The following is a 16,964-nucleotide window of genomic DNA, read 5'->3' as shown; positions in this document are numbered from 1 at the left end:
TTAACCCACTGGCATTTAAAGAAATTGTTGATAGATGTGTACTTATTGCCATTTCATTATTCATATTTTTTTTTATTTTCCCCTAGTTTTTCTTAAAGAAAACCCTTTAACATTTCTTATAATACTGGTTTAGTGGTGGTGAACTCCTTTAGCTCTTTCTTGTCTGAGCTCTTTATCTGTCCTTTAATTCTAAATGACAGCGTTGCTGGGTAATCTTGATTATAAGTCCTTCCTTTTAATCCATTTGAATATTTGTGCCAATACTTTTTGGCTTGCAAAATTTCGGTTGAGATATCAGCTGGCAGTCATGGGAGTTCCCTTGTAGGTAACTAACTACTTTTCTCTTGCTGCTTTTAAAATTCTCTCTTCATCTTTAACCTCTGGCACGGGCATCTTTTGGTTCATCATGTTTGGGACTGTGCTTCCTGGACTTTATTTCCTTCACCAGTTTGGGAAGTTTTTTGTCATTTTTTCAAATTTCTTCTCCCTCAGGCACTCATATGATAGGAATGTTGGTACACTTAAAAGTTGTCCCAGAAGTTCCTTATACTAGCCTCATATTTAAAAAAAAATAATTTTTTTTTTTGCTCTTCTGATTGGGTGTTTTCTGCTTCCTTATCTTAAAAATTTCTGATTTAATCCTCTGCTCCCTTTACTGTTGACTCCCTGTAATGCATTCTTCATTTCAGCTATTGTATTCATTTCTGACCCCCCCATCTCCATTGTTGTGTTTCCTATCTCTTTGTTGATATACTCTTTTCCTGAATTCACTAAGCAACCTTACAACCAATGTTTTGAACTCTGCATTTACTTGATTGCATGTCTCCATTTTGGTTAGTTCTTTTTCAGGAGTTTTATTCTGTTATTTCATTTGGGACCATGTTTCATTGTCTCCTCATTTTGGTTGCTTCCCTGTGTTTGTTTCTATGTATCATGTAAAGCTGCTACATCTCCCAGTTTTGGTAGAGTGGCCTTATGTTGTAAGCGTCCTGAAAGGCCCAGTGGCCCATCCTCCCTGGTCACCTGACCTGGGTGCTCCAGGTGCACACACCCTACCCCCAGTGTAGGCTGTGTACACCTACATGTTGTAGTTGAGTCTTGATTGCTATTGGCTTGTTAATAGGAGGGACTCACCCTCCATGCTGATCAGCTTCAAAGACCAGCTGAAACCACTGTGTAGAATCTGCTGTACAAAGGCTGACCCCACCAAGCAGGACTTGCTTTAGTGGGGCTCTGGTACCCAGTTGAGTCTCCCCCGCCCCTTAAGTATGTCACTTGTGGAGCTGGTTGGGTGGTGCTTTGGCATGGTATGAAGCTGTACACTGGGTGTGCTGGCTCTGGGGCCAGCCTGCTGGGAGGTGCCAGGTTAGCCGCTACCTGTGCCCTATCCAGGGCCACCCAGAATGAATACAAAGCAATCTGCAGGTGGCTGCTACTTGTGTTGCACTTGGAGGTGCCTGGGATTAGGCCAACCTGTGAACCAAAGCCAGCTGCCACTAATGCCAGGCCTGGGATGACTTAGCAAGAGAGATAAGGCATGCCAAGGACAGAGGCTGTTTTGAGAGATTTTAGGAAAGTCAGCAGCATGAGCCAATACAGGCCATTTATATGGAAAAAACCACTGGAAACGGTTTGGGTGGGCCTCATAGGTATGGTGGGGTCTCGGGGAATCAGCAGGGTGGGGTGAACAGTGTTAGCCAGAATGATGAAGATTCAAATGCACCCACCTGCTAGCTTTGTGGAGCAAGGGCTCAGCAAAGAAACAATGGCCTCTTCCAGCACTTTTCTATGGGAGAAAACTGCCCCTTCAGCTCTTGCCCTGATGTCAAACAATGAAGTTCCTTTCTGTATGTCCCTGGAGCCTTTTAAGCTGCTGCCCCAGCTCTGAAGCTCAGGGCAAATGAGTCCAAGTAAGTTTGCACATAGGCCCTTTAAGAGGCACACACAGTATTTCAGCAGCCCTCCATCTCACTCAATCACAATCTGCTTGTTTTCACAGCCAGAAGTTATGGGGACTTCTTTTCCCGGCACTGGAACCCTGTACTGGGGTGCCTGGTGTGGGACAGGGACCCCTCACTCCTCAGAAGGAACCTCTGCAGCCGATATCCCTCTCGATTTTTAACTACCATATGTGAGCATGGGACCAGCCAGTTCTATCTTCACTCCCCCTACCAGTCTCAACCTGGCTGCTTCTTTATATCCTTAGCTATAGGTCTTCAACTAGATTTCGGGTGGTTCTGAATGATGGTTGTTTTGTAATTTAGTTGTAATTCTAATGTTGTTGTGAAAGGATGCAAGTACCGCATTTACATTCTTAGTCATCTTGACTGGAAGCTTGATCTAGTTTCCTTTGTGTCTTTTTCTGGTTTTGGTATCAAGGTAATATTCGTCTCATAGAGTAAGTTAAGAAGTATTCCCCAGAGGTGGGTAAACTTAACCTGTTCATTCATGTTATCTACATGCATCAAAGATTTGAAAATGAAACCTTCTTCCAAGTATTTCTTGAGGTATCAATTATGTACCAACCACTAAAGGTACAATGCTGGTTTTTTTTAAATGAACTTTTTAAAATTCACATCCCCCTACCCTCCTCCCCTTTGGCAACCATCAGCTTGTGGTCTATATCCATTGTAATATCTTTATACTACATCTTCTTTATCCATTCATCTATTGATGGACATCTAGGTACACGCATGGGTTGCAGATGGGAACCTGCAAGAGGCAACCAATGTTTTGCTCCCTCTCTCTCCCTCCCTTCCCCTTTCCCTAAAAATAAACAAAGGGCAGTGAGGACTCAAAGGATGGAAAATGATGCAAGAACAAGAATATTCAGAAAGCTAAATGAAGGCAGATAGAGCAAGTACTTCCAGAATTTTAACCAATAATTTAAAAACATACTTAGCTATTCAGAGTAATGTCATCATTGTAATAATGCTGCTGTGAACATTGGGCTGCATAGGTTCTTTTGAATTGGCGTTTCAGGATTCTTAGGGTATAATCCCGACTGAATCAAAAGGCAGTTTCAGTTTTAGTTTTTTGAGGAAATTCCATACTGTTTTCTACAGTGGCTGTACTGTAATGTATCTGTATGTTAAGAGTTGGATAAACTTTGGTATACTTAGTTTGGGAAACTAGCTTTATCCTCTGCATAGACATATGAAAGAATAGTCAACATCACTAGCCATCAGAGAGATGAAAATTAAAACCACAATGAGATTTCACCTCACACAAGTCTGCATAGCCATCATTAACAAATCAACAAACAACAACTGCTGGCGAGGATGTGAAGAAAGGGAAACCTAGTGCACTGTTGGTGGGAATGCAGGCTGGTGAGGCCACTGTGAAAAACAGTATGGAATTTCCTCTAAAAACAAGGAGTGGAACTGCCTTTTGATCCAGTGCCACTGCTAGGATTATACCTGAAGAATCCTGAAACCCCAATTCAAAAGAACCTATGCACCCCTATGTTCATAGTTGCACTATTTACAATAGCCAAGGGCTGGAAATAGCCTAAGTACCCATCAGTATATGATGGTACATTTACAAAATGGAATACTATGAAGCAGAAAGAAAAGAGGAACTCCTACCTTTTGCAACAGCATGGATGGAAACGGAGAGTGTTATGCTAAGTGAAATAAGCCAGGTGGCAAAAGACAAATACCATATAATCTCACCTGTAAGTGGAACCTAATGAACAAAACAAACAAACGAGCAAAAGAGAACCAGGGACATGGCAATAAGGAACAGAGTGACAGTGACCAAAGGGAAGGGGGATGACAGGGAAAGAAGGGGAAGGGTCTAGTGAAGGAACAAGTATAAAGGACCCATGGATATGGCCAACAGGGTGGGGACAGACTGTGGTGGGGGGTAGGGGAGAGCAATGGGGGGGAAATTGGGACAACTGTAATTGATCAACAATAAAATAATATATAAAAAGAGTAATGGCATCAAAAACACTTCTAAATCAATTCCCAAAACATTTCTCTCAACTCTCCTGAAAAAGTTCCTAAAAATACAACCACCAAAGATGAAAGGTATGTTAAAGGCAGGTTAGGCAATAATAGCGCTGAATAAATAATTTCAGTGACTCAGAATTAGCTTTAACCTCTGTTCTAAATAGTATTAGCCACACAAAAGTTATCTTTTAAACTTTTACCCAATGTAAAAGGATCCAGAAAGATATTCAGCCATTAAAAAGTGACTATTAATGAACTATTTTTACTGTGAGGGGAAAAAAATCCTGTTTTAAATACAAGCTACAGAAATTACATCACCACACCATGCATCTGTACCCTAGACTCTAGCCTAGAATTAATTTCATAGTGGAACTGTGAAATCCGTCGGAGCCAACGTGTACTGGGGCCATCAGCGTACAGACACCTGAAGACACCTGAGTCACCTGCGCAGCCCGTGCTCCTCCAGGAGTACTGGTTCCGCAGACACAGGGGCCTGATCTTGGAGGACAGCGATCAGGCTCTGCGTAGAAACTGGTGACTGGGAGAGCAGCCGGCGGGCGTGGCGCTGGGCATCGCACTCACAGGGGACGGAAAGTGGAGGCTGTGACCTCAGTGAAGACAGCCCGCCGTGTGGGCTTCTGGGCAGCAGCGGCCGAGGGGTTGCGGCCCACCTGTCCTGTGCCCAGAGGTAGGCACTGCTCTATGGCCCACAGAAGCAGCAGCGCGCCCCGCGCCCCCAGAAACACTCCCCATTGCGCCCACTCGCCCTCACCGACAATCTGGTCCGCTTGCCCACCCACCCATAAGCCCCGCTGCTCGCTGACCAACAAGGATCCACGTCCGCACTCCGCCCCTTTGTGACTCCACACGCCAATCACTAGCTGCCGCTCACGCCACCCTCCAATCAAGTCTGGCCCCAGCGCTGGAGGTTGCTGGGGAGCAGGTTTCCTTTGCGTTCGGTGGTGGTTGTCGGTTAGCAGTGGCCCGGATGTTAACCCTTTATTACTAAAAGTGGACACCTGACTGGAGCCCAGGGGGGCGCCCTGGAGACCAACAAGGAAGGGCGGGGTCCTTTCCAGAGTCTGTGTGCTTCTAGCCTTGAATATGCACTTTGCATATTCTCTCCCCTCACAGTCCTGCAAAGTTGGTACTGAAAACCCTACCTGACAACAAATAAAAGCTAAGAAAGGAAAAAGAACTTGCTTAGATCTCAAAACAAAATCCAAACCTGTTTTACTCTTCTACTCTGCTTTCAGATTTTAGCCTTATCTGTAAAACGAGGACATTACCTATTTGAGTTGCGGAGACTGAATAAAATAACATGGAAAGTGTCCACCACAGGGCTAGTATGTTCCTTCCCCCTTTCAAAGGTAATAGCAATTTGCCTATTTTCTAACTCTTCTGAATTTCCTGGAATCCATCCTAATGACAGGTTAGAAGATTTGATCACTGCAAAAGAAAATCAGGTTTAACAAATGCTTACTGAGTCAGACTCCACAGTGGGCTTGGAGTCAAGAGCAGGACCAGGGACAAAGCAGAGGTGCACACAAGGGAGAGAGAAAGGAACAGGTAACTAGTAAGCACCCTCTCCTGCTCTCCTGCCTATAGCGTAAGCAGAGCAGGGCAAGCAGCTGATCTGTGGGAGCTGGGCAAAATCTGACTAGGAAATGAGCAATTAATTCCCAGTTCAATCTTAAAAGGGCCCAAGGACAAACTTAGTGGCTTCAGGACTGGTGAAGCCAATTTTGCCTACAAGTTTGTGCCATTGTTACAGACTGACTACTGAGCACCAACACGGCACAGTTCAGGAAAACACAGACTGGGAGTAACAGCCATGTATGCAGCTAGTAGCGACCACAATGGACCACACAGGTACAGAACATTCCCTTAGGTGCAGAGTTCTATGGAACAGTGCTGCTATAGAGACTGACATTTCCATCCTCAGCACTTCTCCCTACAATTACCTGGGTTCATTCTGCCTCTTTCACAAAATAATGCAAATGTCCAAGGAATTGAACTGAATGCCTGAGAGCAAGAATCAGCAAACTATTTCTGTAAAGGGCCAGACAGGAAATATCTTAGGCTTTGTTGGCGATCCAGCCTTTGTCACAACTACTCAACTCTGGCATTACAGGTAGGGTGAAAGCAGCCATAGGCAATATGTAAATAAATGGGTATGACTGGGTTCCAATAAACCTTTATTTTCTGCCTTCACTCAGTTGGTTAGAGCATTGTCCTGATATGCCAAGGTTGTGGGTTCAATCCCCAGTCAGGGTACATATAAGAATCAACCAGTGCATGCATAACTAAATAGAGTAACAAATTAATGTCTGTCTGTCTCACTTTCTCTTTTTCTAAAATTAATAAATTTAAAAAAGAAAACACTATTTTCAGAAACTGATAGTGAAGGGCCATAATATGTCAAACCTTCCCTCAGTAGACTTGTGGAGGCATAAAAGAAAACCTCAGTGGAATCAGAAGAAACCTTCTCTCCTATTGCAAAGATTCATGAAGTGGATAATCTCTCATCCCCTTCCTCTATCATCTGCCCAGGCTCTAAGACAGGGCTCCCATCCACTTATAAGGAAGACCCTTGGTTATCAGTCTGGTATTTGCTTGCTACCTCTAGGATTCCTTGACCACCCATGAAAGGCACAAGGAGGTTTCTTCCCTAATACACCTAAATCACATTGTGCCTTTACCAAGGCTAATTAAATTAAAATATAGTTTTAAAAAAATAAACAAACAAAAAACCATTGTGAAACATTTATTTTTGTTTTGCAGAATTAAGCATGATTAAAACCAGTGCAGAAAAATAATACTAAGTGCGTTTGGTAAAAGGTGAGTATGCTGTTTCAGTATTTCCTTTTTATAATTCAGTTAAGACAATGAACATGTAAGATAGCATTATTAACTCAAGGACGTAGCTCAAGAGTGAGATGTGATACCCAGTATGTTCTATGGGCCTCCAAAGGCATTCAAAGGATCATCAAATATGTTGGCCACCTTGTGTTCAGATTTTGGTTCAGGTGCTGCCTGTGAAGATCGACTTTTTGGTTTGGTTGTCTTTGCCTGGATACCAGAGGAGAAGACGTCATCTTTAAAAAGAAAGAAAAAGAGTTACTAAATAGGCAAAAAAAAGGTGGTGGGAGGGGGTTGGGTGGGCAGTGGGGAGGACTTTTAAGACACATCTACACAAACCAGCAAAGACTCAAGTCTGGTAATATAATAGGATACCTAAAAACACTAAGACAAAGCCAAGCCTCCTAGATACTGGTCCTGGCTCTGCTACTAATTGAGTTCTATGATCAAATACAAGTCACAGGTTCTCAGTAACGTTACTGATAAAATTCTATCCTACAAAGATTTTAGCATGTGTAAATGTACATACATATACACAAATGTTAAATACCATGGCATTATTTGTAATAGAGAAAACGTAGAAACAATCTAGATCACCCTCAATAGGCTAAGAACTAAATACAAAGCAATACTAACCACCTAAAAACAGGGAAGCAGATCTCTACTGACATAAGACTAAAAGGAACAGCAGAATAGGTAAAGTAAATTCTTACTTTGGAAAAAAATAAGTATATAAACCCATAACAATATCACCATATCTGAAAAAATACAACCTAACTCTCAATAATGGTTACCTCTAGGATTTGTTTTTCACTCTACATTTTCTGAATAGGTCTGTATCACGTTTTTTGTAATGAAAGAAATGAAAGTCTCTTCTGCACACCATGTTGTAGGAAGCAGATAGAGATGGAGCTCACAGCTTGCTTGGGGAATAAGACGCAGTGTGATACTACAGCCCCAGCTTTCTACAAGTTAACCCCAAAGTTTAGACCTGGAGAGAGAGGAGATGGAGTAGGAAATGTATATCTGGCTTTAACCCAAGTCCTATCTACCAATACACAAGACGTTTCAGAAGCCCTACATTTAGTTATGGAGTGAAAATGAGCACATTTACAAACAAAAAAGATCTTTGGTGAGATGTGAACTCTGAGTTATAGCCTGCTTCCCTATTTAGTCCTGTTCTCCTCGTGAAATGCCCTCCATTCTCTGAACACTGATGCTTACTCTCCAGCTAGAAGTGACTCAACAACTGCATCACACCTGAGGCAGCAACCTCTATCAACTTCAGCATGTAGGGTAGTTTCTGAGTCTCCTCCCATAACACCAGAGTGTTCAGATTTGTCACAGATAATTGGCAGGGGGAATAGTAAGGTAAAAGTTAAATTATACTTAAAGGTCAAATTCTGGGCCCCTTCAAATCCCTGATGTCCATCATATCAAAAAGTTATTTCACCAAAATAACTAGTCCATTTATTTATCTCTCTTCACTCTAACCCAGGATTACATCACAAGCCAAAGGAAACCCACCGGCGAACATTTTCCAGGAAAGGGCCAAGATAAAGAGCAAAGTCACTGAATGATAATACTCTATGCCATTTGCAGGAAACCAAACTTACCCATATCATCATCAAATATAGACTTAGTTTCCACTTTCTTCTTGGACTTTTCTTTTGGTTTTATAGTTAGGTCAGCAAAAATATCAATGTTATCATCAAACATGCTGGGTTCAAATGTTCTTTCCTTCTCTCTTGTTTTTTGTGAGGGTTTAACTGCTTCTGTAGCAAATATATCATCCTTGTTAAGGCAAAAAACAAGCAAAACAATATTAAATCAAAAACTCTTTTTTAGTAAAAACATTTCAACAAGATGTAGAAACGCACACTGCCAGTGTTCTAAAACAGCCACATGACTTGCCCCCTCTGCTAGATTTCTGTCTGGCCTGGTCCTTCTCATTCTTCTAGTCCCAGCTCAAATGTCAACTCTATAGAAAGGCCCGCTCTACCAGTCCTACCTGGAAAGTGCCTCCTACCCCTGCCCATCACTATGCCCCACTGTCCTGGGTTGTTTTCTTTAAGACATTAACATTTTCTGAAAACATCTTATTTATCTGTTGCCCTGTCTGTACCCAATTTCTCTCCCTGAGAGTGCTAAAGAACAGAGCACTGGTCATAGTTCACCTCGTATTTCCAGTACCCAGATGTTCTATAAACACTGCCTAGAGAGTGCCACCAAAGGCCTTGTAACCTGTGTTCAATCATCAGCTAGGGCCCGTTTGCCTAAGAACCAGAGGTTAAACACTCAAGCTGTACCAATACTGCTTTATATATGTCATAGAATGTCATGCCAAGGAAGCTGACTGAAGCAACATTCTGATAAAAACTCTAAAAATAAGATCTATATCAATGGTTATGGCCAGACAGTAATTACCATCTATATAAAACAAAACAACTATTTCAAGTTTCGGTTATTAATAAAAGAACCTAATTATAATTACTAAGCAAGTAGATGTTGGGCAGCAACAAACAAGCCTAATGTAACCAACAGCTAAAATAAGTCAAGTGGTAGTTTCCTTCATAAAGAACCAGGCACAAAAACATACTGTTATACCCTCTTACCTCAAAAATATCTTGTGCTTTTGAGATGACAGCTTGCTGACCGTTGAATTTTGATTCATTCCTCTTGCCTTTCTGATCTGGGAAGAGATAGTCCTCACCTTCCAGGAGAGGGAAGGGGTTTGTTTTCTTTGCTGGTTTTGGTTTAACAGACTTAAAGAGATTATCATCACTCCCTGCTTCACCTAGAGCAGGAAACATGGGGCCCTTTTCTTTACTTCCCCCTGGTGGGTTGGCTGGGCTCTCTGCTGCCTTTGCCTTGGCTTTTCTTCTCCCCATGGGCTGAGATTCATTGTCTTTGGAAAAGATATCTCCAGAATTAAAAAGGTTATCCCCAAGAGCCTGACCCAGAGATTTTCCAGAGGGGTTTCTGTTCACTCCAGGAACCAGAGCACCTGTCCAAGTTGAAGTGGAAGCTGTTAGGGCTTCCTCAGAGCTCTCTTTTCCACCAGCTGCTCTGGGCTGTGCCCGATAGCCATCTGGTGAAATGGTGCCATCTGCCAATTGTGCAATGGACCCTCTGGGGACACTCATGTCCTCAGCCTCACTGGACTCCTGGGCAGCCAACCGCCGAGCTACACGGGTCTGTGGCCTGCGCTTCCCTCTCACTTTCACCCGGCTCTGCAATGACAGAAAGACCACACGTTGATCTGAAGATTTTTTTAAAAAGTGTCCAAAGCTAACACAGCAAAAAACCAGCAACTCAAAAAATTACATGGTTATCTAATCTACCTCAGTCAAAATACTATCTAAGACACAAAAGAGGTTATTTTTTAAGATTTCCAGAAGTTTAATAGCTCCTAGTACTCCATAACTAAGTCATTTTAATCCTCTAGTGTTCCCCATTTTTTAGTCTTTTGAGGGCAATTTCTATTCAATTTCATACAAAAGCTTCATCTGCCACTGAAACCTGCAGTAGAAATGTTGGTGGCTCTGTGTCCCCTAACCCTCCCTGGTCCCTACTCTGCCCTCAATTTAAATGTGGATATATTTCAAAACAACAAAGAACAGAAGAAATTCTGCTACTAACTAGCCTAAAATCACACTCCAGGAGAAGGGAAATATCACAATAAAAGAAAGATAATCTAAGATGACCTTTTCTTCAAATTAACAAACAATAAATTCAAATGGTAAATATTCTACATAAAAAACTATTGCTTAGAAATCAGAACTCTTAATAGAATCTCAAAATATGTCACTTATTGCAATAATGCAGTATTTGTGGTCTTTCCCAAAATATCGAGTAGTTTGAGAAGGTATAAGCTACTCTGGGCAAAGTACTTGACTGTGCCTATTTTAAGGATATTTAACAAATAATTTTAAGGAGCTAATTTAAACTTAACCAAAATAAAAACTAAGAAAACATAATAAAAGTCAGGATGGTTTATTTTTCACAAGGAAAATAGGTTTGGAAATACCTGAAAGGAATGTATCTGCCAGGGTTATCCTATGAACTGTTGCTTACTCAAAGATCAGCTAAGACTTTCTAGAGAGGAAGTAGACTGGATAGGAAAAAAACAAACAAACACTAAAATGAAAGCAAACCCTTAGAGTTCACAATCCATCTAGCATGAGTCCACAGTCCTATGGAACAGTGTGGCAGGTCTGTACTAACTGGGGATCTCAGAGGAGGGAGCTCAGGACAGGGGGCAGCAGGGGAAATACCACAGAGCTGTCAATGAGGAAGGGCATTCCTAAAAGAGGACACAGCACTAGCTGATGGCACTAGCCAGGTGGGGTATGTATTCAGAGTGGTGCTTGGTGTGACCGGGGCTTAGGCAGATAGTGTGGAGTGACTGGGTGGAAAACTGGAAGCTTCAGGTAGCACAGATTGGAAAGGTTTTAACACTAATCCAAGGAGCTCTAATGTCCTGCTTTGGGCAGTGAGGAGCCAGAAGAGGAAGGACACAATCTACTCTGTGTTTAGAAGACCTCTTGGTGGCAGTGCAAGAACAGCGTGGAGGTAGTGGGATTTCACTGTGGCTACTGAGCAGAATGTAAATGTAACAAATGCAGGTAGCAGAAAGTGGACACAGGATTAGGGAGGATATGAAGGAAGGATGAGGTGCCTCTTTCAAATGGAAAGTTGGCCTATTGTAAATAACTGTTAAACTAGAAAGAAACATACAAGTTGTTCTGGCTTAAAAAAAAAAAAAAGCAAGCAAGCAAGCAAAGAGGGCTTTCTCACCTTATTTGCACTGTGTAAAGTGTCAGCCTGAGCTGGAAGATCAAAACTCACGCCAGCCTCCCCACTCCCAGAAAGAGTGGGTATACTTTCCAGACTCTGGATTCTCCCAGGTTCAGCAGAATGAAAAGCCAGTTCCGGAAGAAGAGGATTCGTTCCAGATATCTGGGGAGTCGCTGCAGGCAGCAAAGCTGCAGGGTTAATTGCTAAATTTTCCTAAGGAAGAAAATAAAACTTACTTTGTATATTTTCTTAAACACAGCAGTCTATATTACTGTGACATATCATGAAAGACTCAGTGTATATAACAAGTAATATGAGAGGAAAAATGTAGGTAAGTCTCCTCATCAAGTCTTAGAATTAAAACAGAGGGTTATACACCTGTGCCCACGACTTGGGCGGAAGAACAGATGTTACAGATGCAGCACACAAGAAGCAACAACTGGAGGGTGGGGAAAAGATGAGAAAACACCTGGCAGCAGTTGACAAAAGTAAAAATCCAGAAAAGTGTACAGATGCCACAAGGCAGGCAATGAAGATTCCAAATATGTTTTAATTACTTGTATTTTCCAAATCCGAGAGGACGGCTCTTTGGTTTTAAATGGAGCGGGACCTGGTGAGTCCTGTGTGAAATTACATTCAATTAAAAATCCATTAAGGAAATAGAATGGTGTCTCTTGGATTACATTTATGCCTGTAAATAAATCTGTGATGGAGTTAAACTATCACTTTCTGTGATTCTCTAATGGGAAATGCATTCAAATCTTGCCTGCGGCCTAAAAACACTTCACTAAAATTACTTCCCTTATACCTCCTCATCCATTGTGGTAAGTGGAAGGCTGTCAGACTATATATGGAGTAAAGGGAGAAAGGGATCATGAATAAGATTCATGAGAATTAACAGTGTATCAGAGCATCAAAATCTCATCAACTGGCAAAATTACCATGCTAGTTATCCACACAGCAAATATTACAAAGCACACAGAAATTCACCCACAGCCTACTGAATGCACTGGTTCCAGGAGCAAAAGCAGCTGAGACTTGAGGCAAGTCACTTGAGATGTACTAGTCCTAGTGACTTGTTTCACAGCTCAGGACACTGAGGCCTCAGCTAGATACCTAGGGACAGCTGCAAGCCAGAAGGGAACTCCCTCTCCAGTCCTGGCCTATCCTCAGGAAGCCCTCCACAGAGAAGACTGCTGAGGACAGAGACCTAACAGCAATGACCTCAGAAGAGGTAACATGAAGGGGGAAACCAGAAATTGGATGCAATGTATATTTTATTCAAATGTAGTTCTACTCCAAGGCAGCCCAAAAGGAGAAATGAAAGTTCTAGTGGGAAAAAGATTCTTCACCCCACCTTAACTCTTATCTTGGACAGAATTTGGAGGTATTACAAAAATAATAATGATAAGTACAGATTCATGGGCCCGGAAGGTAGAATGAGAAGAGAGATTAACAGGGATTTTAAAATACAGTAAAGAAAGAGAGGTAAACCTAGGTGCTATTTCCTCAATTCAGAGAACTCTGAATAACTTGTGTCCGTGTAACGAAGTTAATCTGTATTGGGATGAAAACAAGAGCTCAAAATTCTTAGAGATTAATTCTAACCTGAGGGGTTTCCAGTTTCCACATGCTTTTTTCTTTGATACCTTGAGTAGATTCAGGATGCTTCTGGTTCTTGAGAGAGGAAACGAAGTGTTCTTTTTTCACTACCCTCTTCTTTTCTGGTATCTTCAAATGAAAAAGAATACCAGAAGTCTGTCAAGTATCTTAAACATTTTAAAGAAAAGTCATAATGCAATAAAAGAATCTCAGTTCTGCGTTTTAAAAGTCATTTATCAAATGAAGGTTGAACTAACTCAAAAGCAGCATTTCAGAAAGAACACTGTAAAGACTGTGACTTTCTCAGGAGTCCTCTCTTGATAAAAAGAAAACGAGTACTTACAATATCTACTGGGACAGGGGAAAATGGCACATGCAGGCTAACACTCAAATGTAAAGCTCTGCACCTAAAAAGCATGAATATTTAGTAACTGTATTATGTGCACTCACCTTACAATAACTTAGAAGTCAAACAAATTTGAACTAAAAGAGCGTAGGTTAACTAATGTTTTAATATTAGCTACGGAACATGAGAGGGGGACAACATAAACACTCTCATCAGCACATTATTTGCCATTCACTGATTAGTAAGCCCCAAAATTCTCTGAGTATATTTTTAATCATGTAATTAGACATGATTTCTTTTCCCAGAAGCCTTCCCACACACCCCAGTACTGAGAACAAAAGGCTGGTACCAAAGGCTGGAACTTGGCAGAACTGAAAAGGTCATCATCTTCATCATCCCCAAAAAGGCTCCCAACACTTGGCTCTAGCAACTAGAACAGACAAAACTCAAATTCAACAGCCCAAACCAAAACAACTTACAAAGAGAGCTAGGTGAGCTGCTCAGGTAATATCTAATAAAATAACAAAGTCATGATGTAGAGAACCATTTGGAACTGACCCTGGTATTTTTGGTGCTGGAGAAAAGATCAACATCTGGGTCATTGTCCTTCTGGAGCTTGTGACTAAAAAGAAGCTCTTCATCCTGAAACACACCTGTGCTCCTGGGGCGGGTATCAGGAGTGGGACTCTGGGAAAAAGAGGAGAGTTCATGTGTGTTTAAACTGCTAAGGACTTACATCAGGGAAACCATATACAACTATAAAAACGGAATGATACCTCCTTGAGGCTTTGTTTATATTAGCTAAAGGCTGGACACAGCCTAAGTGCCAATCAGAAAGGGAGTGACACATTAACATAATGGAATACGCATAGCTACCAAAAATAGTTGAGAATATATAAATACAAATAACATATAATCTGGAAAGATCTTTCAATCCTTGTGTAGTGTCTGAACTTTTTACTTAAAAAACAATGATTAATTCCATAATGAGAAACATTTTAGGAGTGAAAACACAAAAATTAATTAAGTTCTCTCCATCGCATTTTCAAAGGGAAGAGAGACAGCAGCTGACTTAATACCAGAGACTACAGAGTGGTCAACTATGTATCCCTAACCTGTCAGCACCTTAGGCCAAAGACTTGGTACAGGCGTAAGCAGTCAAACTTCCCATATGCCCATCTACCTTCTATCCCACAGCCTTCAGATTCCAAACAAATTCTTTTTGTTTGCTAGGATATCTGAGATTTGAAAGTTACTATTTACATTACTTGGTTTGGTATTAATAGTGCCCCAGACTTGACATTCTAAAATTCTCCCCTATTTCTTTAGTATCACATCCACAAATTGAAACAAAAGAAACCTCACTTCTGACAAAATGGGTCACATTAAAAATTAACTAATAATTATTATTACTGATTATACATGAACACCAGTTGTAATAACAGAAATTAAGGTTAAAATTTTCATAACTAAAAAAATAATCACAGTACAAAATCATATACAGTTAAGATTAGAAGAAAATACAGCAAAAGTCTTGGTGAGGATGTGGAGTAACTAGAACCCTCAATTCATCAACTCATATGACAGAAATGATAGCATGAAATAAGACTCTTATTCTTTTGCTCACCTTTCCTACTTCTTTCTTTAGAGGCTGAATGCTGTAGTGATCTTCTGTTTTCTCCTCTTCCTCATCAAATAAGCTAAGAACAGTTCTGGTTCTACTTTTGGTTCCTTTGTCCAATTCGGATGATGAAGGAAATAAATCAGAATGCTTGACTGCTTCCTGAGCAGATACAGTCAAAGGCCCTTCCTGAAAATGGAAACAATCAGGAAAAAAGTAACACCTGGAAATACAAATTCTATTAGAGGGCCTTCCAAACTCCTCATTAATCCAGGAATTGCCATATTTGCACATTTTGGTGTACTGCAGTTCAGCACACCTACTCCCAGGTAATAAAACACTGAGGCCAATTCTTCATCAGCTGCCCTGATAGTCTTGAGCAGATAAGTTATAGCCAAAGACAAATTCTCCAATCATTTAAAGCCATGAGTCCCTCTTTCCAACCAAGGGATATATGTCAGTTATTACTCTGATCCACATAAGCTGCTCAAGAGCTATAAAAAAAACTTCTAAATCATAGAGATAACACAAATATAAATCATTAGGAGTGGATCATATATTTCCTAATATTTAACTAACACACAAATCACAAGGAGGAACCTAACTGCCAAAATTAGACATTTAAATTGTTGAAAGATTATATTGCATGCAATGAGTAGAATCTCTAATAATCCTTAAATGAAGACTTTATTCTAGTCATTTAACAAGTACCACATTTCAGGTTAAGTTAGCATTGATTTTAAGAACAATTACTATTGTATGAACCAGCAAGAAACAAAAAACAACTCCCAGTTAAACATGCCATTAACTGTGAAGTGCATCCTCATTTCAAAGTGGTTACACTATGAACATATATACTTCTTTGAAGAAATGTATAATTTTAAAAGTGACTACTATGTGCAAAGTAATATGCTAAGTACAACAGGTATAGTGGTGAACAAAACAAACCCGGCCCCAATACTCAAGGAGTTTATACTCAAGCAAGGGGGAGAGCAGTACAACAAGCAGTTACAGAGTGCAAGTGTGGAACAAGCTATAACTGGCATAACTGAGGGACTTCTGGAACACAGAAAAGGCCCACAATGAAATCACAGGAAGAGAATGTCATACAATGACTCAGGTACAAATAAAACATGTATCACTGCAGCCACAAGGAGCCTCAAGAGGAAAAGTATATGCAATGTTCTTCACATAGGCCCTAGAAGAGAGATTAACCCTAAGCAGTTGAACACAGAGAGTACAAATAAAGTGAGAAAAGAGGAAAAGGTATACAAAGACTAATGGCAACTGCTTATTTCCAGATGCAGCTAGCAGCCTTATCCACAGACCTCTCCTGTAGGAAACGACAGATCATCCAGAAAAAGAAAGGTAATGTTTTGGAAGAAGGATAAATTTCACTTTAAGTCACACCAACATCAACTGAATGTAAAAGAAGAGTAAACTAAAATCTTCTTAAGACAGTCATTTTAATTCAAGTACAGGTGGGGCGCGTAAGAGAACCAGGGTAATAGAAAGGCTACAGAGAAGAAAACAAGTCAGCGGAAAGAGCACACATGCAGAGAGAAAACCAAAATGAAAAATAAGATGTAGAGAAAGAAAGGCAAAATGGGCATCAGAACAAAATTGTAATGAATGCAATGGGAACAGGCACCTCACTGTGTCACAAGCCTGGAAAAGAGGCTGAGAGGCAATACTGAAGGTTCCCTGAAAGGTGAAATCAGAGATTTTCTTCTTTATACTTTCCAGGGTTTTCAAAACTTTCAACCAATGAGCCATT

At 40.9% G+C, this 16,964-nt stretch overlaps 1 protein-coding gene across 5 annotated transcripts in view; it reads right to left on the bottom strand.

Moving 5' to 3' along the window:
• Window positions 1–6,710: 6,710 nt before the first annotated feature.
• Window positions 6,711–16,964, bottom strand: part of LOC150010478 (WASH complex subunit 2-like) — a 70,105-nt gene continuing 59,851 nt past the window's right edge. For 3 of the 5 annotated variants that reach the window (XM_090278381.1, XM_090278384.1, XM_090278383.1), the window contains 9 exons: window positions 15,194–15,376; window positions 14,125–14,253; window positions 13,916–13,996; window positions 13,227–13,349; window positions 12,176–12,238; window positions 11,619–11,831; window positions 9,434–10,051; window positions 8,435–8,612; window positions 6,711–7,054 (listed from right to left, as the gene is read on the bottom strand). In XM_090278381.1, the coding sequence (XP_090134507.1) occupies window positions 6,915–7,054; window positions 8,435–8,612; window positions 9,434–10,051; window positions 11,619–11,831; window positions 12,176–12,238; window positions 13,227–13,349; window positions 13,916–13,996; window positions 14,125–14,253; window positions 15,194–15,376 (1,728 nt within the window). In that variant the 3' untranslated portion in view covers window positions 6,711–6,914. The remainder of the gene's footprint in view (window positions 7,055–8,434; window positions 8,613–9,433; window positions 10,052–11,618; window positions 11,832–12,175; window positions 12,239–13,226; window positions 13,350–13,915; window positions 13,997–14,124; window positions 14,254–15,193; window positions 15,377–16,964) is intronic. The other 2 variants (XM_090278382.1, XM_090278385.1) reach the window with 1 other exon arrangement.

Source organism: Furipterus horrens, unplaced genomic scaffold, assembly GCF_987537825.1.
Source record: "Furipterus horrens unplaced genomic scaffold, mFurHor1.1.pri manual_scaffold_5, whole genome shotgun sequence".
NCBI lineage: Eukaryota > Metazoa > Chordata > Mammalia > Chiroptera > Furipteridae > Furipterus > Furipterus horrens.
The sequence above is the reverse complement of the archived record's forward strand: the minus strand, read 5'-3'. Positions and strand labels throughout refer to the sequence as shown.